The sequence below is a fragment of the Aptenodytes patagonicus genome, chromosome Z (genome assembly GCF_965638725.1).
Source record: "Aptenodytes patagonicus chromosome Z, bAptPat1.pri.cur, whole genome shotgun sequence".
In the NCBI taxonomy this organism is placed as follows: Eukaryota; Metazoa; Chordata; class Aves; order Sphenisciformes; family Spheniscidae; genus Aptenodytes; species Aptenodytes patagonicus.
The window spans coordinates 26,417,322-26,440,020 of NC_134982.1; the positions used below are offsets into that span (position 1 = coordinate 26,417,322).

General features: G+C 44.7%; 1 protein-coding gene across 1 annotated transcript in view; it reads right to left on the minus strand.

The window, feature by feature from the left end:
• Window positions 1-588: 588 nt before the first annotated feature.
• Window positions 589-22,699, minus strand: part of CMYA5 (cardiomyopathy associated 5) — a 54,397-nt gene continuing 32,286 nt past the window's right edge. The window contains exons 8-13 of the mRNA XM_076362961.1: window positions 21,688-21,834; window positions 18,082-18,226; window positions 7,168-7,301; window positions 6,287-6,386; window positions 5,067-5,243; window positions 589-4,110 (exon numbers count right to left, since the gene is read on the minus strand). Of these exons, the coding sequence (XP_076219076.1) occupies window positions 3,858-4,110; window positions 5,067-5,243; window positions 6,287-6,386; window positions 7,168-7,301; window positions 18,082-18,226; window positions 21,688-21,834 (956 nt within the window). The 3' untranslated portion in view covers window positions 589-3,857. The remainder of the gene's footprint in view (window positions 4,111-5,066; window positions 5,244-6,286; window positions 6,387-7,167; window positions 7,302-18,081; window positions 18,227-21,687; window positions 21,835-22,699) is intronic.

Sequence of the window (22,699 nt, forward strand, 5' to 3'; positions counted from 1 at the left end):
TTACATACCTATTCAAAACCCTACTGTGCTAATAGAAATCATACTTCACATGTATATAGCAGACAGTATCATGGTACTGTGGATTTAGCAACAGTTTTTTTGGTACTGAGCCACACTGGGTCTATGTCTTACAACAGGCTTAGTGATAACATGTAGTTAAGTTCCACAACAGTAGTGGGGAGGGGCAGGTTTTTAATGTACCTATTTCTAAAATAAGGCATCACTAGACCATTTTCAGTACAAACAGTTAAATTTCAGTGACATTTTCCTTTTAAAAATAGCTAGGGCAAGAGCAAAGTTGTGCCTGCCTGCATGCATGCACTGCAGTTTGCAGATGCATTGCCGAGTTCCTCCACCTGACGTTGCATGGAAGCATTAAACTCTCTCTGGAGCAGAAAGACCTGAGCAAGGTTTGTGGATCAATACTACTAATACTAGCAATATTCCAGTTCAGCACTATTTTGACAGTAGAAATTAATGTTTCTCTTTTTACAGTGAGGCCTATATTCTCATCTCAGTGCACAAGGGTTTACGAGCCTAATCTAAAACTTGCTGAAGTGAAAAGAAATCGTTCCTTTTAATGCAATGTATTTCAGATCAGTCCAAATATTTATTAACAATATTTACAGTGTTAGGCATCAGCTTTTGTACGTTCAGGATGAAAATAAACCCCAAATTACTGGTGAACTCTTTTACAGTTCTTTGCGTAACTCTTAAAATGTATTTCTATGTAATTCTAAGCATGGAATGATGATCAGACTGTATACACACACACCACACAACCCTGTCAGCATTTGCACAAAGTCTTAGTTACTATCAGCCAAGCTAACTAACATCCTTTGCTGAAAAATAAGTCACACTGGTTTTAAGGTATTTCTAAATGCTAAACTCATCAAGCGCAAGAAAAATACAGTGACTGGAAGTTTTTTGTCTTTCTCTTCTAGTATATTGTTACAAACTACGATGGCCAGAAAAAAATGGATGCAACAAGCCTCAAAATCTCAATTCATCTGAATGCAAAGTCATATGGACTGCACTGTACATTCAAGCGTCTGTGGATAGTTACCTTCTGGAAAGTGAATTCCTGAACTTGGTGCCACTTTGTGCCCATCAGGCAAGTAAAAGATTGCAGTAGATATACCTCTAGGCTTTCCAAGGGCAGGAGAGTTTGCAACATGTATTATAAGTCCTACCAGCTTAATTGTGGCTTTCAGGATCTGCTTTCCTCACTAATATGAATTTTCTCCCTTTACTGAATCTTAATTCTTGTATATTGTTTTTTGTTTAGTGTGCACTTTGTTTCATTTCTCCAAACAAGCCATTCTCTCCAGGCATTTCTTTATCTGGCATAGCTTAATGCAGACCAGATTTAGCCATTCAAATCAGTACTGTTTAGACTCTTTGACTGACATTTTCAATTTCAAATAATTTATCCAGCTTTCACATAAACAGTAAATAGACTTTTTGATACTGCTCAATCTAAAAGCTGAACCTTGTACAAAAATTAGCAAGAAAAGAGAGTCAGGCAGTTTTTCAAATTGAACCAAATATTTCTAAGAATGAGGTGCCTCCAATAAAAACATTTTACCAAGCTCAAATGTTGCAGTAGTACCTGAGTAATAATGCGTGGCAATAGATGAGGCCTTTGCTTTCCATATTAAGACCGCTATTTACTAATACGCAGTTACCTTCGACAAGGCAATTGCTTCTTGCCTTCATTGAAAAAGCCACCCAAATAATTTCATGTCATTTTGCTCTCCTTCTCACTGGCTGTCCCCTTGGCAATACATCATATTGGTGTCCATGAAGCAATCCCACACTTGGGACAGCAGCGACCAGGGCGAGGAGAACGCAGGTAAAGTTGCCCCAAAGCTGGGTTTTTTCAGGTTTAGTTCAAAGCACCACCTTAAGCTCTGGAGATAGCCAAACCTCTGGTGAGCTTACTGGCTGAGGGAGCCTGAGGAACACACCCTGCCAACACCACTGACCCACCTCTTAGTTTATCACCATCCGCTCTGTGTGAGTTTCCAGCCTGCCTTCTGCCTCCTCCTCCTCAGCCTTCATGGTAACGCTACCCTCAATACCCTTTCTGTCTGTCTTTCCCAATTAATTCTGGACCTTTTTCTCACCATCCTGCACACCTCTACAAAACACTTGCTTGAGCCAACAGGGCACTGCCTTGCTTTTTCATTCCCCTCTCTCCCCAGTGGGGACTCAGAACTGGCACTCTTTAATTGAAATGCCAAAAAGAGCTCTAACTCAAAATACATGGTCACAGGATCTTGTTTATCTTACCATCCTGCCCGAGCCTGCTATGACAGTGTGGAATGTGGCTCCTCTGGGACACCAAGCATACAGCAGGCTAAAGCAGCAAGCACATGCCTTGGTGGTGTTAAATCAGAAATAAAACAGCAACAGCAGGCACCTCCTCTGAGCATAAAAAGCAGAAGCCTCCCTGTAACTCATTTAAGTCCTCTGTTCAGAAGCAAACCCTCTCTGTTAGACTCCTGAAATCTGCTTTACTTCAGGGAGTACAGCTCTTCAGCTGAGCTCAGAAATTAGTCTGGCAGTGTAGTCCCCTGCGGCAGAAATCTCCTGAGCAGGGACAGCATGAAAAGCATTGCCCGCCCGCCTTAAAATTAATTTCCCTCCAGCATTCACTGGAGTTTGGCACCACTGGCACTCGTGCGTTCAGCCCTTGGGGCAGGCGAGAAGGCAGCCATACCACCGATGTGTGAAGTGCTTGCAAAAACAGATTGAAAACGCCAAGGGGGAAAATCAGCGTCCTACTCCTCTGCTGGCACCAGCCATTTTTAGCCTGCCTGTGTTGATGGCCCTGAAACACTGTGCCTTGCTGCTGTGATGCTGGTGCTGGTGTAGATAACAGGAAGGAGCAGGGCAGATGCAGGAAAATGTCCACGAGCCTGAAAATAGGAGCATCAAATTGGTAAGTGCAAAGGTAAAAAGCAGTGATGGAAAAGGGGTGATCCACAAGAAGGTCACTGGCAATTTGACTCTTCTTTAAGGTCCCAGGTGGCAACCTTCCCTTCACCATCGAAACCACCTAGCCAACAAATTGAGGATGAAAAACATAGGGAAGACTTTTACCACTACTATCAAGTTTCCTCATACATGTGTTTCATGAGTACCTATTTACAGGTACAGATATTTACTGACACAAGCAGGTAGCTGTCTGTTAGTCTGCTGTGAGCAGGGTAGGTAGGTGTTGCATACTAAAACTTTACATGACTGGTATGAAAGCTAGTCTGGGACTCACTCATTTTGGAAACATGCAGATTTCTAAGTTTCCAAGTTTTCATAATTTGTGCATTTAAAGAAAAGAGTTGGCAAACAATAACACAAGATATATTAACCTGCAGAATGGTTCAGTTGTTGAAATTTTTGCACATTTTTCAAACGTATCATCTTGGATTCTGGCTCCAACTGTCCTGGCAAATGATGAAATGATGGCTTTCATGTATTGCAGTGAGAGATGTATTTATTTTATACACAGGCTCATCATCAACTTTAAAAAGACAGCTAGCACCGTCATTATTTTGGGAAAAGTACATTTCCCCCCCTCTTAATGTTCATATCTAACAAAACTCTTTTTTCCCCTCAAAAGTACTGCTGTGTATATCACTAGGTGCATGCTTTATCTGAAGGAGTCAATTTTCTCTCCAGGCTCAGGGTGATTACGTGGCTGAGCACTAACTACAATTACTGATGACGTGGGGGAGAGCTCTGTGTGTGGCATTCATTGGTGAAGACTAGACATCCCTCCCTGACAACCCCCTTCCCCTCCCTGTCCCCTGATGCTGTAATTGTCGGTTTTCCTGAAAGTGTGAAGCAGGGGATTAGCTGTGCTTCACGAACTCCGGCAGCTCCATGCCTGTGTGCAGGGTAAGTGCTCCAGGCTTCTCCAGGGCAAAGGCCGGGTGAGCAGCATCAGTGAATTTGTGCCTGATGGCGAACAGCACCAGTCCTCTCTCTGCATTGAAGAACAACAGTCTGCCACCACTGTAATCCAACAGGATGCCGATCCTGGCTGGGTGTTCTGTCACACAGACATCGCTCATCACACCGGTGTGAAGAAATCTGTAAAGAAAGCTACAGGAAAATGGAAACCAGAATACAGTGAGCCTCCTCATGGTGATTTACCAGAAATAACCTACAGCTTAATTCCCACCTATTAACAGGTGGCCGCATACAGCAGCGTATCACGTGGCAACAGCATTTTGCTCAGTATGTAAGCAAAGTGAATGTGGCATCGCTTCAAAGCCCTGCCTGGCATGCTGATGAGTCCTTTCACTTGGCATTTTTGAACTCTCAGGATAAAAGCAGACTTGCTGTAATCATATTAACCTATATCTTCCTTATTACATGTCTTTGTGGGGATTTAAGCATGAGTTCTGCTTTGGCAAAACCCTTTGCATCTCAGATGTTTTATTTAGGTAGTTATGTTCATACATCTATATGATGTCACACTAAAAAAGCACACTTGTTTAGATCAAGAGCACCTTTACACCATTAAGAGGGTTATGCCTTACAAACCTCCAAGCAGCCTGGCACTGGCCTACTGAAGACTACCCCAGTGCCTGGCAGTCCTGCCACAGTGGCAGGTGGGTGCCTGTTGCTGTGGAGGACAAGGCAGGAGAAGGCATTCCCTATGGAGGCTTGACATCTCCTGCAGATGGATATAGATTCTAAAAAGACTGCATTTATGGAAATAAATACACTTGCTGAGATTTTGTGAAGCAGTTCAGGATATGAGCCTGGAATGACAAAGCAGTGGCAAATAAGTTTTTTAAGTTTTATTCACTGGCTGGGTGAAGGGCAGTAAATTGGTCTGTTTGAGATTAATTCTATTTTTTAAGGTGCTTTATAAGATTTTTTTAATTAAGAGGAAGTCTGAAGTACCTTTGTAGTTGTCCTTTTCTTATTACTCAAATTTGCGGAAAGAAAGCACACAGATCCTTTCTGCTCTCGTGCTTCTGGAAGCTGGCCAGCTTTATTCACGTGAAGGACAACTAACTTCCTAAGCAGCTAGACTGACTCAGCTTTACCTGGTTTGTGTAGGACAGCACCGCATGCACCAGGAGGTATCACTCAGCCCCAGGATGCTGCTCTGTGATGTTGCCTTGTAGCAAATCCCAATCCTGTAGCTTCTGCAGGCAGAGACAATGGTTTCCCAGTAATGACATCCCCGAGCAGGCAGCAGTTCACCCAGGACTGAAGGAAACCTGTTTGTGGAAGAGGTGTACAGTAAAGTGAGTGTGGTGGTAAACCAAGCATATTGTGATATTCCTTATAGTCATGTCACGCAGCTGCATCTAAAATTACTAACGGATTGCACTCTGTTCTTCTAACTGCAGGGGTTTATCAAAGATTTGAATGTTGTCACTGAGAGTCATTTCATCTTTACACTGAGATGGACTCATCTTGAGGACTGAAAACTATGCAACTTTACCCAAAATTATATGAGGCTAACAAAAGGTGGAAAAGGTGACTTTGGAGGCAAAAAAGACCAAGTTTAGCCGGCTTTTTCAAACTAGAAAGCATGACTGTTTTAAGTAGACATAGTGACAAACATCTTGTGTGCATTCAGCTGTAACAGTTTTAAAAAGTGCTTAAACCAGTAATACCTCATTACCTTTTAAGAAGTCATATCAGTATGGCACAACTTATACAAGTGGACCTGTGCTTGTGATGGGACTGATATCAGAACGTCAGAAAAACCCATGTTTGCAATGGATGGAGCTATCTTGGTATAACTGTTCTAAAATATCCCAGGAGCACTTCCTAGTTCGCAAAAGCCACAGATGCTTTGGAAAACATTACCAATAATGCCCTCAGTAGACGAGCAAAGTAAAAGGATGGATTACTTCTACCCACAATATTTTCAAAAGTAAGCCCACAAATCCGGCCTTCTCGGGGCAGCAACAAGTTGCTTTGAGATTGAAGTGCTCTGAAGGATTAAGCAGTGATCATGAACTGAGGCAAACCCAGCAGTCCCAGTAGGTACCACTGCCTTTGACTTTCTGGAGGCTCCTCAGTGTGACACCGAACTCTTCCCAGCACCTACATCAATGCTGCTACTGGCTTTACTGAGATATTGCAGTGCTTGAAAGGGGGGTCAATGACACAATGTCCAGGGGTTACATGACTGAAATGATTCAGTTCTACAAAATTAGTGCCATGTGAAAGCTATCTATAGGCAAAAATAAGAGTGAGGGACCCATCCTGAACCCTGCAGGGTGGTCATGCTCATCATGCTGCTACTCACCCAGTGAATTTGGCTTTCTCAGGAAGGCGGATCACTGTTGCATTGGAGGAGATTTGCAAAGCAGGATGGGCTGTGTTGCTCAGCAGGCAAAATCGAGTTCCTGGTACAATTCATGACAAAGAAACACCAGTTCTGAGAGGCTGGCAGTGTTAACACGAGATTAATCATAAAATGTTAAGCAACAATTACTGCTATCTTAGCTGGACAGAGTTGTGTCTGCTGGTAGGTAGGAGTGGCAGAAAATTGGGTGCAAATGCAAGGACTCTCCAAGCTGTGCCCAATTGGGACGGCACTCTATTACTCAGAAATGTAGCTAGGTGATAAAGAAGTCTTCAGTATTCAAGAAGGTTGAATAATTTTCAATCAATTGCTTTTTCAAAATAGCAAATTTGAATTTTGAGGCTGGTTTGGAAGAACCATACATTATTTAACACTATTTATCTGGAAAACTTAAAGTTTAAATGATCTATTACATTTTAAAGCTGTTCTGCATGCTTCCTCATCCCTGAAACCCAAAGTCCATAAGGTTTTAATTGCGGGGTTTTTTAAAGATCATGGCATCTTTTATCAAAATGTGCTCTGCCAAACTCAAGCAAACTGAGATCCCTGAAGAATATTTAACCATTTTGTTTCTCTGACAGAATTAAATGTTTTTGCTTCTGAGGTCACATCAGTTTTACATTGACATAAACCTACCAACTTCAAGAGAAGTAGTCCCTGATTGTGCTGATCTTAAGCAGATAAAATACAATCCCTTTCATCTCAGTAACTTGCTTACTCCCGTATTGGAAAGTTCAGTTATGATTTCCAGAGGAAAATGCCATCTTTCGCTGCTTTGCCCCTTCATCCCATTGTTTTGACATCAGAAAATGGTGATCTACCTTTAGTTGAGATAAGAGCTGCTTCACTTTGTTCACTTGTCCCAAATGGGTTGACAGCCCTCAAGTAGAAGAAATAGTTCACATTGGGCTCCAGGGATACTCTCAGTTCAGGTTTCTTTATACCAGCAAAAGATCTGCAAATTTTGAAGATTTTCATACATGAAAATGTATGCAAATATCCAAACCAGGACAGAATAATTTATGCAAACAGCTAAGCCACCTAACAGTATTGTTAACTACCAAAACAACAGGCACCATAGAGAAACTCCAAATCGGAAAGGCAAATGCTGTTTTCACAAACAACTGGGTTATGTAGGAGCTTTAGCATTTTACTTGAGGTATCCTCCTTACTTCGTCTGACAAATTTTCAGGCCTTTGTTCCTGCGTCACCTTCTCACTCAGTGCAGCCATTTGGTGTAATGCTCACTTCATGTTCATTTTGCAGCATAAGTCATCACATAAAATGCAAGCAGCACAGAATCAAATTCTCATCTGCCTCCTGTAAAAAGGCTGCATTACAAAATGAACAAACTTCTGAAGAAAAAAACCCTTGTAATTAATTCAGTTGCATGATAGTGAATGCGCTTGTTGTGTTTGTACTGATCCAAAAGGATGGATACCCTTATCTGAGACCGCACAGAAACTGTGCACTTCTTATTATTAACGTCTTGCTCACAAATTATTCATCAACAAAGCCTTGGCTCTGCCTCCCTCATGGTGCTGTGCACTCTAACAGGCTGGTTTTGCAAGAGGCAGCAGCAGGGGAACTGCCTTTGCACAGTGCCCTGCTTTGTCTAAGCCTCCCCTTTGTGGTGCCTCAAAAGCTCCAGCCCTCACATCCTCCGCTGCTGATGTCTTGACACACTGCAGGAAAGCTGCTTCACAGGTGCTTTGAAGTGCCAGTGAAAGTACTTTGGATGGCTAGAAAGATGCCAATTTTATATTCTGTATTGTCAGAAGTATAAAAGATTGGCTTAACAAATTCTCATACACTGAATCCTCATTTTCCTCATTTTTGCCTCATATGATAACGGCAAAGCTGGACAGTATATACCCACCGCATTGTATGCCTGCAGGTAAAGACTATTTATCTGTATAAATCAGATCATTTTCTCCCAGAAATGCTTATAGGAATCTTCAGGGTAAGTATTTAAATTTTCAAGTGTAATGCAGGTCTTCTGAGATAACCCCCCTGTCCTCTGCGCTGAAAGACGATAACCGCAGTAGTATGAGGAAGGGCTGAACGCTCTGCTCTCCAGCAAATTCACGAACAGGAGATATGCCTTTGGAGAGCATGCAAGGCACTTTCCCTTCCACCTCAGGTTTGAGAGTGGAGCCCAGGATGGTCTCCCTCCTCCAGGTAATGTCTCTATGGGAAGCTAGATTAAACAAATTACCTTTTCCAGCACTAATTACTGTGACCCCAGAGGAGGTAAGGCAGGCAAGTCAGCAGTCAGGTCAGATCATCGCTATTCATTTGTAGTGACTGTTTTTCCACATATGTGCCACCAGAGAGCAGTACAATCTGAAGAATAATCAGTGCTCATCCAACAGGATTTTTCACATGCCTCTCCGCTGCATTTATCACATAAAGGTAAAATCCCACAGCCCTACACACACCAAATTCCTGCAAACACCACATACAGCTCTGCGTCAAGGAGGATGGCATCCTGAGGAAAGACTGGTGCATCATTCTTACTGGTCTGTAACAGGTATTTTGTACTGACAGCTGTCATTAAAAGTGATTGAAAGCATTGAGAAAAAGCAGTGGGTGCTCCTGTGATCTTTTTTTTTTCAATTTGAAAGAATTTCAGAGAGTTTGGGGCCGTTGCGTGATCAGTGAGGGGCCATGCCACCTTTGGGGAATGTGTTACATTAATGCTGGAACTGATGCAGTAAACAGAAGGGGGTTGCCCAAACATGGTAGCAATTGCACGGTTTGCTTCATCCTCATGACTAACCAAAGCCCCAACCACGAGAGCACTTCAGCAAGGCACTGGGAGTTCAGCAGGCTGGTTGGTTCTTACTGAAAGGTTCAGGGAAGAGGTGCAAGCTGATGAGTTGCCTGATGAGAACCTGAGATCTTTAGACTTGAAAGAGGGGAAAGGCTCATTTGAGTATAGGGGACGAGAAAAAGGAAAGATGAGTCAAATAAAACCACAATATGGGAACTGAGCAAGGAGGCAAATATAAAAGAAGTGAGGGAAAGGAAAATGAGGATGGATGCAGAGTCATGGGAAAAGAAGTGGGCACCTAAGCTTTGAAGAAATTTGTTCATGCTTCCTAGACAAGTCTCGCCCAATCTGTTCCTTAAAAGCACCATCCTAACATTTTTGGTATGAATCTGAAGCACAGACCACTAGAAAGAAGTTTTGAGCCAACAATTACAAGTGAGATGAAGGGAGGATACACTAAGCTATTCATCAGAACTGTTTGTGGCAACATGTAGATCGTGTCTTAAGCACAGTGATCCCCTATATATGGCTCTTTCTTGTCTTCTGGAAAATGCCATGTAAGCCAGTGTTCTTCCAAAGAAATTAGGAGATCTTCTTTTTCACTATGTGCTATTTAACTGATGGCTAGTTAATAAAACACAAAATTCTTTCTAAATCCAAGTAGAAAGGTACATTCTGGTGTAATGAGTGGACCTGGGGTATTCATATTCTGGAGTCTGGATCCCAGAGCCTGGGTATTCAGAAAAGAGTTTGGGTCCAGCCAATTGCAGAATAGGGTCAGCCATCAAAGTTCAGAGTTGGGTCTCTTTCATATCTGAAATTCTCCAAATCAGAATTTGGTTGCATGTTTAAATCTGAGAGCAATAGCATGCCTCTTATAAGTTGTAATAGTGAGACAGAAAAGTCTGGACTTTAAGCAGATCTGGTCAGTAAAACTGATCAGATTTTCAAATAGCATTGTCTGCTTGGTAATCTATTTTAGCCAGCTTTAGGCTGCCTAAGAGTAAGACCCCATCAATTTTAGTTACGATTAAGGCTTAAAAAACAGTCCCGCTGCTGCCAGCTAATGAAAGAGACTATGCCAACAAGAAGGAATCTCATTTGCAACACTGAGCTCACAAGAGGCTCCGTGAAAAGAAGAAATAGATCTCGCTATCGCCTCTCTTCCTGTTTAGAGGATAGGGTGAAGGGGGAAAGTGAATACTGAGGGCTCCCCAGCAATTACTGTAGTTTGTCATGATTCAGGTTGACCCTGCAATCAGTGATAAAAAAGCAAGGATGAGGAGAAGGTATGATTACTGCTTAGCTTACAGCATACAGGTAATGCATAGGAGAAGGGAAGAGAAAATGCATCCTGTCTGTCTTGGGGGAAAGCCTGTTTCATTTCCAAGTTCTTGTAACAACCGTTGCAGATAGATCTTCCTTGAGCTCACCTAAAGTATTGAAGTGTGTAATTTTGGTCATGAAAGAAAGAGAAATCCACCTACACAATTTTTTACGTCAGCTATTTTCTACTTTAAATACACCTGCCCACTTTATAGATGATTGGAAATGTAATAATGTTATTATCAAAGCATGAGGCATCCTAGCCTTTAGCCTAAATGTTATCATATTTGCACTGTCCCCACAATGTCTTGGTATCATGATACAAAATTCAGTGCACAGAAATTCAAGAAATACTTGAAGTTAAATATTTTAAGTATCTCCTCTTAATTCCTCTCTTATAAGAGGAATCTTTAAGTCTCAAAATCCAGTCTCCAAATTTCAGGTACATGCTATTCAAAGCAGAACAGAAAGGACTTACATGTTTCTTTACCTTTAAATTGCCAAGGAATATTATAGTAGCAGTTGTCTGTTAAAGTTGTGATTTTCCTGGGTTGAGGAAAATCTGATGCTGTGTTTTGATGCATATTTCTCTCATCAGCATCCTCATTTATTTCAAGGAAACAATGTCTAGAGCATATTTTTTAATATTGCATGAACCCAGCAAATGATACACCTCGCAGTGATTCAGAACACCGTCTGTGCTGTAATTGTCATCTCCACCCCCAAGATTCTACTGAAGCAGCACCCAGACCTGTGCTGGTACCACTGATGTGGAGTTAGAGCTGAAAGCATGCAAGCTTCTCAAGATATGTGTAGAAGCACACAGAAGGGTTGTACCATGGGCAGAAAAAAGCTCTTGAAGCTAAAAATAAATAACAAACAGCTCTGAGTTTGCTCCCAGCTGTGCCACATGCTTCCTCTCCTCTGTCCCAGCTCTGGCTGTCTTGGGGTTAGATCACCAAAGCACCACCTGCAGTGGTCCTCGCTGCTATCTCAGACAGCAAGCCCAGCACAGCCAGAGGGGAGGAAGATTCCCTATTTTCCACACATTGTTTCCTGAGCTGGCAGAACAGTCATGTGGGCAATGCAACAGGAGGGAGGCTTGCTCTCCTTTTTCCAGCGTTAGACCTGCTCTACGGGTAGACAGAAAATTTTGGTTGCTAGCAGTGCCAGTCTTGCATTGGCAGAGAGGATGACACTCAGTCACTTCCACTTTTACTAACTCAACTGCATACTGTACTAATTTCTGCCTCCCTGAGTCTTACAGATTTCTCATGATGTGATACATGGTTTCCACCCGAACAGCCCACACACCTAATCCCTGGACTACATTTCTTGCAGTTTTCCATCTTCCACCCACAGCACCATTGACTTCTCAACACAAAGAGGCTGAACAGGGAGAAAATAGCAGAGCTCTGGAAACTGAAAGAAACATTTCAAAGCCTCATAAGGACTCTGGAAACAGAATCAACCCAGGAAGGAGCTTTAAAACCACAGCAGCAGGCCAGGGACTCCTTGTTGCAGAAGATTTAAGATGGTTTTATACAAAAACCATGTCCCTCAGGTGGCAAGCTGGCAAGGAGAGAGAACCCAAAGGGGAAAATATAAATTTTTCTTATGGTATTTAGAATGAAACTTTTTATGAGGATTTATTTCCAGACATTCTTCAAATTCTCTACCTGGGGAGCTGGGACTGCTCCAAGGACCTCCTTGGAGATACTCAAAAGCCACCTGGGCAACTGGCTCTAGGTGGCCCTGTTTCAGCAGGGGGGTTGGACCAGATGACTTCCAGAGGACCCTTCCAACCTCAACCATCCTGTGATTCTGTGGCATACCGAAAGCTACAGCAGGCCAGCCTAGACCAGGGTCTCCACACATGTCTCTGGCTGTTCAATGGGGCATTTCTCCCTGCCTGCTCCCTTGGCGGTGTTCCTTGCCTTGGATGAGCTCCCAGAATGACATGTGCAAAAGCAGCCTTGTGGGATGGGACCATGCTGCTTTCTCCAGGACTTCTCTTGGATGTCCTTCCCCCACCTCTGCTTTCCCGCTGTGCCCCCACCACCAGTTGTATGAACTTTCCAGGGCTGCTGAGAAATGTGTTTGAACTCCCACCTGGGGACTGGGAAATTGCTCAACTACAGGGCTGCTGCAAGCATGAGAGGCACAGGCTGTCTGTCAAAGGGCTCCACGTTTGGCTGGTCCCCAAGATGACTATTGCTCAGGAAACCTGTGAAGGACAAACTCCAAGCTTTCAAGGAAAACAACCAGAAGCAACTACAGCATTTCCAGGCCCAAATGCTCCTAGGTGTGCATAAAGACACAGTTTTATTCCACCTGATATAGGTACCAGTCACAGGAACTCTAAGCTCCCTAAGAAGGCAGCTTCTCACTGTATCAGCTACGTAAGGAATTGATTTCTAGTCCTAACTAGCACCTTGGGGGCCTTGGATGGGAGCAATACAGGGAGTAGAATCATAGAATCATAGAATCATTGAGGTTGGAAAAGACCTCTAAGATCATCGAGTCCAACCGTCAACCCAACACCACCATGTCCACTAAACCATGTCCCTAAGTGCCTCATCTACACGTCTTTTAAATACCTCCAGGGATGGGGACTCCACCACTTCCCTGGGCAGCCTGTTCCAATGTTTAACCACTCTTTCAGTAAAGAAATTTTTCCTCACATCCAATCTAAACCTCCCCTGGCAAAACTTGAGGCCATTTCCTCTCGTCCTATCGCTTGTTACTTCGGAGAAGAGACCAACACCCACCTCGCTACAACCTCCTTTCAGGTAGCTGTAGAGAGCGATGAGGTCTCCCCTCAGCCTCCTTTTCTCCAGGCTAAACAGTCCCAGTTCCCTCAGCCGCTCCTCATAAGACTTGCTCTCCAGACCCCTCACCAGCCTCGTTGCCCTTCTCTGGACACGCTCCAGCACCTCAACGTCCTTCTTGTAGTGAGGGGCCCAAAACTGAACACGAGGTTTGAGGTGCGGCCTCACCAGTGCCGAGTACAGGGGCACGATCACTTCCCTACTCCTGCTGGCCACACTGTTTCTGATACAGGCCAGGATGCCATTGGCCTTCTTGGCCACCTGGGCACACTGCTGGCTCATGTTCAGCCGGCTGTCAACCAGCACCCCCAGGTCCTTCTCTGCTGGGCAGCTTTCCAGCCACTCTTCCCCAAGCCTGTACCGCTGCATGGGGTTGTTGTGGCCGAAGTGCAGGACCCGGCACTTGGCCTTGTTGAACCTCATACAGTTGGCCTGGGCCCATCGATCCAGCCTGTCCAGGTCCCTCTGCAGAGCCTTCCTACCCTCGAGCAGATCAACACTCCCACCCAACTTGGTGTCGTCTGCAAACTTACTGAGGGTGCACTCGATCCCCTCATCCAGATCATCGATAAAGATATTAAACAAGACCGGCCCCAAAACTGAGCCCTGGGGAACACCGCTCGTGACCGGCCGCCAACTGGATTTAACTCCATTCACCACAACTCTCTGGGCCCGGCCGTCCAGCCAGTTTTTGACCCAGCGCAGAGTACACCTGTCTAAGCCGTGAGCCGCCAGCTTCTCGAGGAGAATGCTGTGGGAGACGGTGTCAAAGGCCTTGCTGAAGTCCAGGTAGACCACATCCACAGCCTTTCCCTCATCCACTAGGCAGGTCACCTGGTCATAGAAGGAGATCAGGTTGGTCAAGCAGGACCTGCCTCTCATGAACCCGTGCTGGCTGGGCCTGCTCCCCTGGTTGTTCCGCTCATGCCTTGTGAGCGCCCTCAAGATGAACCGCTCCATAACCTTCCCCAGCACCGAGGTCAGGCTGACAGGCCTGTAGTTCCCCGGATCCTCCTTCCGGCCCTTCTTGTAGATGGGCGTCACATTGGCAAGCCTCCAGTCATCTGGGACCTCCCCCGTTAACCAGGACTGCTGATAAATGATGGAGAGTGGCTTGGCGAGCACCTCTGCCAGCTCCCTCAGCACTCTCGGGTGGATCCCATCCGGCCCCATAGACTTGTGAGTGTCCAGGTGGCGTAGCAGGTCATTGACTGCTTCCTCTTGGATTACAGGGGGTTCATCCTGCTCGCCGTCCCTGTCTTCCAGCTCGGGGGGCCGAGTACCCTGAGGATAACTGCTCTGCCTGTTAAAGACTGAGGCAAAGAAGGCATTGAGTACCTCAGCCTTTTCCTCATCCTCAGTGACAATGTTCCCCCCTGCATCCAATAAAGGATGGAGATTCTCCTTGGCTCTCTTCTTATCATTAATATATTTGTAAAAACTTTTTTTGTTGTCTTTAACGACAGCGCCCAGATTGCGTTCTAGCTGGGCTTTTGCCTTTCTCATTTCTTCTCTGCACGACCTAACGAGATCCCTGTACTCTTCTTGAGTCGCCTGTCCCTTCCTCCACAAGCTGTAAACTCTCCTTTTTTTCCTGATTCCCAGCAAGAGCTCCCCGTTCAGCCAGGCCGGTCGTCTTCCCCGCCCATTCTTCTTACGGCGTACAGGGACAGCCTGCTCCTGCGCCTTTAAGACTTCCTTCTTGAAGATCGTCCAGCCTTCCTGGACCCCTTTGCCCTTCAGGACCGTCTCCCACGGGACTTTCTCAACCAGCGTCCCGAACAGGCCAAAGTCCGCCCTCCGGAAGTCCATGGTTGTGGTTTTGCTGCCCCCCCTCCTTACTTCACCAAGAAGCGAGAATTCTATCATTTCATGGTCGCTAAGCCCAAGACGGCCTCCGACCACCACATCTCCCACCAGTCCTTCTCTGTTTGTAAGCAGCAGGTCAAGCGAGGCACCTCCCCTGGTAGGCTCACTTACCAGCTGTGTCAGGAAGTTGTCTTCCACACACTCCAGGAACCTCCTAGACTGCTTCCTCTCTGCCGTGTTGTATTTCCAGCAGATGTCCGGGAAGTTGAAGTCCCCCACGAGAACAAGGGCTAGCGATTGAGAGACTTCTGCCAGCCGCTTGTAGAACGCTTCATCCGCCCCTTCATCCTGGTTGGGTGGTCTATAACAGACTCCCAGCAGGATATCTGCCTCGTTGGCCTTCCCCCTCATCCTTACCCATAGACACTCAACCGTACCATCATCACAATCGTTGAGCTCTATACAATCGAAACACTCCCTAACATACAGCGCCACCCCACCGCCTCTCCTTCCTCGCCTGTCCCTTCTGAAGAGTTTATAGCCATCCATTGCAGCACTCCAGTCATGAGAGTCACCCCACCATGTCTCTGTGATGGCGACTAAGTCATATCTCTCCCGCTGCACAATGGCTTCCAGCTCCTCCTGCTTGCCGCCCATGCTGCGTGCATTGGTGTATATGCACTTGAGCTGGGCTATCGATTTCGCCCCCGGCATCGGCACGCCACCCCTCGGCTCATCTCTTGCGAGCCTGGTTTTATCCCCTTCCCCCTTCGAACCTAGTTTAAAGCCCTCTCAATGAGCCCTGCCAATTCATGAGCCATGATCCTTTTTCCCTTGTGAGACAGCTGGACTCCATCTGTCACCAGCAGGCCTGGTGCCATGTAAACCTCCCCATGATCAAAAAAACCAAAATTCCTCCGATGGCACCAGCCCCTGAGCCACGCATTGATCAGGTGTGTTTTCCTGCTCCTTTCAGTATCCTTCCCTGCCACTGTAGGGATAGAGGAAAACACTACCTGTGCTCCCGATCCTTGAACCAGTCGCCCCAGTGCCCTGAAGTCCCTTTTGATCAGTATGCTCCATCTACCAGTGGGTTCCTTTCTCCTTGGCTTTATGCAAAAAAATTAAATAGAAATCTTAAAAAAAAATTCTCCATCACTGAAACATCATCACCATTATATAAACTTTTGAGGTTAATGTCAAGGGGCTGCTTTTGGAAAAGGAAAGAGGGGCATTGCTTTGAGGGAAAATAAGTGGTAAAAGATAGTCTTTGACACTGTAAAAAGAGGTCAGAGCCATTCTACAAATACAGAAATTTAAACTACAGCAATTCTGAGAAAATTCATGATTTTGTCCTGTGGGAATTTTTCACTTATAGTAAAAGGCCAGCTTCTGCCCACAGGGAGGCCAAAAAGTCACATGTGACTCAGTATAATTACAAACATGTTAGATTTTACACAAGCTCACTTGAGAAAGGGAACGGGTCAGTTCTGGGAGCTTTTTGCCACAGTTATCACCACACAAGCAAACTGCTTGGTGTTATTGACACCTCACTTACAGATTAGAGAAACCAGCACACTTTCTGGTTCAGTTCTGAGAAAAAGAGGTAATTGCAGTTAACAGCAAAGAAACTTGAGGGTAAACACACAGCACAGGTTTTGGGAGCAGCTACATTATCCCCGACCAACAGTGACTTTGGCAGATTGACAGGGACCTGATGGCCTCATGAAATATGTATGAAACAGAGCAGGTAATGGCTGCTCTCTGAGAGGCAGGAGAGCTGGGCAAGACCTCTCCTTGACTGCATTAACACAGCACACTAGTACTACACGGAAAAAACGGTCTCCCAACCCCACAGAAGTTTTTTATTTCAATTTTATCCTACTTTTCTAAGGAGCAAGGTACGCACAGTTTCACTGTCGTACTTGTCTACTAGAAACCCGTGCACACTTTAGTCCACTTAACTAATTTTGATTGCAAGTGGTGGAGCTCTTCCTTCTCTGCCACATCTCCATGAAGTCCATGTGAACTAGCCCCCGGGTGAAGACCCTAATAAGGCTCCCCTGGAGGTAAAGACAAACTGAGCTGGGATGAGGGTCTTCCACAGGGTTCCATATGGCAAGTCACCCCCCAACTCCCAAAGCTTCTCAGTCCTCTGCAACTGTATTTTGCTGGAGTATTGTTGTCATTGTTTTTAAAAAACAACAACAAAAAAAAACCCAAGCCCCAAGGACATACAGAGCACCATATAATTTTCTCTGCATTTCAACACAGTGCATGGTTTCATGGCTCAGCGGTGTCTATGTCCCTCCCTGCCGTCTCCTCTACACAGCACAGACTTGTGTAGGGGAAACCAGAGAAGGTCTGGCATAAGCAGACGCTACCCCCAATTTCAAAGCTGCTCTTCAGGTTGCTTTTTGACGCCTCTGGCATGCCTGCAGAGCCAGGCAGCGCTGGGCTCAGATGTGCTTTGGGAGGGATCTGCCCACACATCCACACAGTGCAGATGGGTCACCAACACTACCGGGACACCCGTATCACCCTCGCTATGCCCCAAGCTGGCTCCTACCTTGTTCACCACAAAGCAGAGGACAAACCCAGCCAGGCTCCTCCACCCTGCTCCTTCCCATGGAGCTCAGCTGCCCTCCCCTGCCCTGCCCGGTGCTGTGGCAGCTGTGGGGCAGCTATTGCTTCCCCAGCCAGCACAGCCCTGCACCTTCTGGTTGATTGCAGACAGCACAACGTCTCCAGGGTTTTGGCCCCAAATGAAAGGGATTGCCCAGTTAAGCAGAATGAAAGGGAAGTACTTTTATGTCTCAGCCTAATCTCATAGATTAGTGTCCGTCCTGTAAGTTCCTCAGCACGCAGAAGCAGATTTCTTCCTTGCGCAGTTGAAGGCAGAATAATCTCTTGCGTAACGACACACAGGCTGGGGGACACTCATTAGCGGCTGCCTAATGCAACCGAGTGGTGCTTGCAACCACGGCACTGACCTGAGACCCTCTCCTTCTGGCGAGTGCTGTCGGCAGTACTCCAGGGTGAAGGACTCTGCCGACGCTGAGCCGGTGCGCCAGCGGACGGTGGCCATGTCCCAACACACCGTGCAGTCCTCGGCCTTGATGGTGGGGACAGCGGGCGCTGGGGACACAGGGACACGTTAGCCGTACCACAAGGAGGGTGCCAGCAGCTGGCAGAGGATGCTCATGAGGGAAAGGAAGAGTCACCTCCCCAAAAACCCACGGGATAGTTAGTTTTGCCCATCCAGCAATGATCTTTTGCTTGTTTGTGTTTCAATGGTAGAGGGCTACATTATGGGGGAAAAAAAACAATGCTGGGAAAATCACTGTGAATATTTGTGCATTTCTGCACATTCTTAGAATGCCCGTGTAGATTTTTATGCCTTTCCTCAAGCACACTTTCCTCATTTCTGCCAATCTTCAAGGAGCAGAGCACCAAGGCAGTACTGCCTACAGCTCTCCCCGCATCACCTCAATCCTGTCCTCAGCAGTCCCTGCATGAACTGCACCAGAAACAAATGGGCTGCTGCAGAATTGACGGGGAGATGCTGACTTTCTGCTTAATTATGTCCTGTTTATTTTTGCAATGCTAAAATTTGGTCCTCTGATTTCTCTTTTTTTGGAGCCTCAGCTTAAGAACTACAGGCCCAACTGCAAGACAGAAAACTGAATGTAAAACAATGCACTGAATGCAAGTAATCAAAAGCTATTATGTGAAATTGCACATCCAACATCATAGGCTGAAAGTGGATTAGTGTATTCACTTGCTCTTTCCCTTTCCAGGGAATAGCAACATAAACGAACCTTACAACCTGTTGTGGAAACTCATAGAAACAGTCTTAACACCAATCCTTAAAAGAAAGATTATTAATTAAAAAAAGATCATAGAAAGTTATTTTGCTTTTAAAGAGATTGGGTTCCAAATAGGAAGCCTAAGACAAAAGTAGAAATTAGACAGTTTTATGACAAGATAATCTTATAGAACTGCAACCAGCATTCCAGATGCATTCTGTTTTGTAAGAAAAATACTTTCTTATTAGTAGAAAAGGAAAGAAGAACACCCACAAGTACATATTGATTTCCTGGTTTAGTGAAAATCAGGAGGTTAGCAGTTCACGATAAGATGTACTTGATGTTTTACAACAGAAACAGCTAATCTAGGTATTCAGCAGAAGAAAGAATCTGTGGGATAGGTTCTCATCTGGTAATAAATCTCTGTAGCTCCCTTAGCAATAATCCCTTAATGCTCTTCTAACATATTTGATTATTGTCTGTTTTAAAATGCCTCTGTTTCTAAAGAATAAAAAATTAATAGCTAAATCCCCTAATACCCACATTCAGCAACTGACATACATACCCACATTTATGTATGTGCAAATAGTATGTCACAAGACATCAAGCATTTTTTATTTATTTGAAATTATCTGTCTAAAGAGTAGATGGAGTCAGCATACCAGAAAAAGTTGTTACTGTGCTTCTGAGATTTTTTTAACAAATTAACTGCAGTTAGAATATATATCTGATTTCCTGGTAATATTCCAGCACTCATATAAGTGATCTTATAAGAGGCAAAGAGCCGAAAAGGGTAAGTTCTTACTCTGTCCCTCAGATACAGGGTGAGAATCACATAGGTTTTGAACAACAGAAGAAGGTGCATACACTCCTATGTCTTTAGGATTGCAAAAAGCCTTCATCTGGAGATCAGCTTGAGAGTGACAGGGAGGAGGGGGGGTAGAGGGATACTTGCTGCCTTCAGCATCATTCCCTCACAGAAAATACTGCCTGGAAACAGCCTGTTCCCCAGGGGAGGGGAGGACAGGCTGTGAGTTTGGGAGGTGGAGGAACAGGAGGCGGGAGGTGCTGGGGGGATGCTGCCACCCCAACTGCCTGCGTTCCCCAAAACTTCCCAGGCCCACTGCCACCTCCACGGATGCACTCCCAACAGGGAAACCTTGTGGGAGTTCCCAACACCTGGAGAGGCACAGCTTTGATCCACTATTAATGTGTATGTTCCTGTAACTGCATATACCAGCAAATTATTTTCTTGTATGTGCCAACTTTTGATCTGAATTACTAAAAATAAACTCTCTAAACTCTTGCTTCTGAGTTCATTGGGCTACTTGAAGAATCAAAGTATTCTAGCTTTATATCAAGGTAGCCGGGCTCACACTGAAGAACTGGTTTCCATTGCCGGTGCTCATCTTTCTGCCTCTGATGTTAAGGGGATGTAGCAGTTTTGCATCAGTCAGTGCTCAGCAGTGTCCCCACAAGTCCATCTGGGGCTCAGTGCACTCTGGAGGGAGTTCACCTCAGCTCGAGGGAAAGTGTTTAATGACCCCTTATTTGATCTGGTTTATTTGTTTTCTTAAAGAAACAGGCAAAAGGAAGGCATCAAAGGCTCGAGGAAATTAACTTCTTCAGAAGGCTACAGTTTTGGGAAAAAGAATGGTGAGCCTGATGCCAAAAGGCAAAGGCAGTTCTTAAAAATAACAGCTTCAGAGAGGTGAGAACCCCTTTTTAAATTATGATTTATTAGCTACTAATAACTCATTATTATTTTACCATTTTGCAGGAATTCTGCACCATGCTCACAATTACATTGTTGAGGACATAAAATTTGAATGTCTACTTTGAATTCTTTTGAAAATCATCTTTGATTAAAATATGAATAGCAAATTGAATATCAAGGAGAATTATCAACAAATTTGAAGTCTAGTGGATTAAGAAAAAGGGTTGAAGTTGTGGTTGCTGCCAAGTGATTTTAACAATACACTCAGTGTTGTACAGTGTTATTTCACCACAAAATTGTTAAATACCCTTGTCTGTATCTTGTGACTGCAAGAACGGAATGATTGTTTTTATCCTGTAGCACTAAAAAAATTGTCTGGCAAGAGGGCCTCAGACACAAGAGGCTTCACCTTGCTCATAATTCAAGAAGCAATAGTTTTGTCAATACAAATTATTAAAGAAATTAAAGCTCAGAAAAATTAATCAGTTAAAAGGAAGCTCATAAACAATACTCATCTAATTACTCATCTTAATTTATAACATTTAAACAGCAGCAGAGCCTCTCAGCCACACCTGAGGTTTGTGTCCCACTGAGCTAGACACAGCATGTAACCTCAGTAAAGCAGGCCTTCCCCTGAAAAGTTAATTATTTAAATCAATGAAACACAGATGTATTTGGGAGGATGGCAGAGAGGCAAAAAAAGCAGCCATCACCTCATTTTCCACAGGAGAAGCAGCAGCAAGGAGCAGCTGGGTGGCTTTCCCAGAGCTGCCCCAGAGCATTGCAGCGCACACAGAAGAGAAATTCATCATGTGCTGCCGCAATGCCCCAGTCACAAGGCCTGGAAACGCCTTCAAATCTGAGTGCCTTCAAGTTTTGTCCCAGGAGCAATTATGCCCCTATCTCTCAGCAAAAAGGGAAACGACCAAGAGTTGCCTGCTATCTGCCAGATGGGCTAAATGAAGCAGTTGCTTCTGTTTCAGTAACACTATGGACTAGAATTGGCCTAAGGACCTGAAGCTTATAATAATCAAATGCCAAAATAATAATTAAATGCCAAAATATGTACATACCCGTTTTAAAAATGGCTTTTTCACTTGGTAAGCTACAGCCTGTGCCATTCACAGCCATGACCCACACACTGTAGCTGCGGTCCGGCTCCAGGTCCTCCAAAATGCAGTGGCTCTCCTTCACCGTCACTCTGTACTCTTCCACCAAAGCTAGGAGGAACACACACATGCACAGGACATCACACACATGTTGCACTGGTACGGCCTATGATTGCACCTCTTAACTAACACGTAAAAACCAGTCAATTAAAAAAATCCAGAAAGCGTTACTAGCCAAGATCTCCATATTTTACTCTGACTCAGTTTTGACAGAAAGTTTCAGACGTGCCCTTGAGTTGAGTGCACTCAATCCCCACTGATGGCAAGGGGACATTATGGCTCTCAGTCCTACTGAGGACTGGGCTGCAAATTTGGGACATACAATCAGCAGTTGTCAACCCTGGTTTCACCGCTCTATAACGTAACAATTTCTCATAATGGACTTTATAGCCCTGAGCTATAAATTAGCTATTATAAAAAGCCCTTAGCATCCATACATACACACATGCACCCACATACACACATGGATTTGTGCAGAGCCCAGTTGCTTAGTGAATTTATGATCGGTCTGAGCTTTTTAATGAATGAGCATTTCAATCCTCTTTTCTCAATTTCATATTTTACATTTCAAATATTTTAATGTCGTTTTGAAAAAAAATCTTTGTCTACATGTGGAAATACTGTGGAAATACTCATTATCTTTTCCTGTCTTTTTTTTTTATTAGGACACATTTCCAAAGTACATGCAGGGCCCTAAAAACCTAATGAAGCCCGTCCCTTTGGGAGCTCTATCTGCAGTCCCCATGAGTCCCACAGGGCAGCATGGACACATCCCCTCTGAAGGTCAGGCTACTTCATAAAAGGGCACCTCAACAGGGATGTTGCTGCTTCTCTGCAAACAGCTGCCCTGCACTTTACAGACCATGATATTTATCTTGCATTTTGGGGGACAAAGGGAAGGAGAAGGAACGGCATC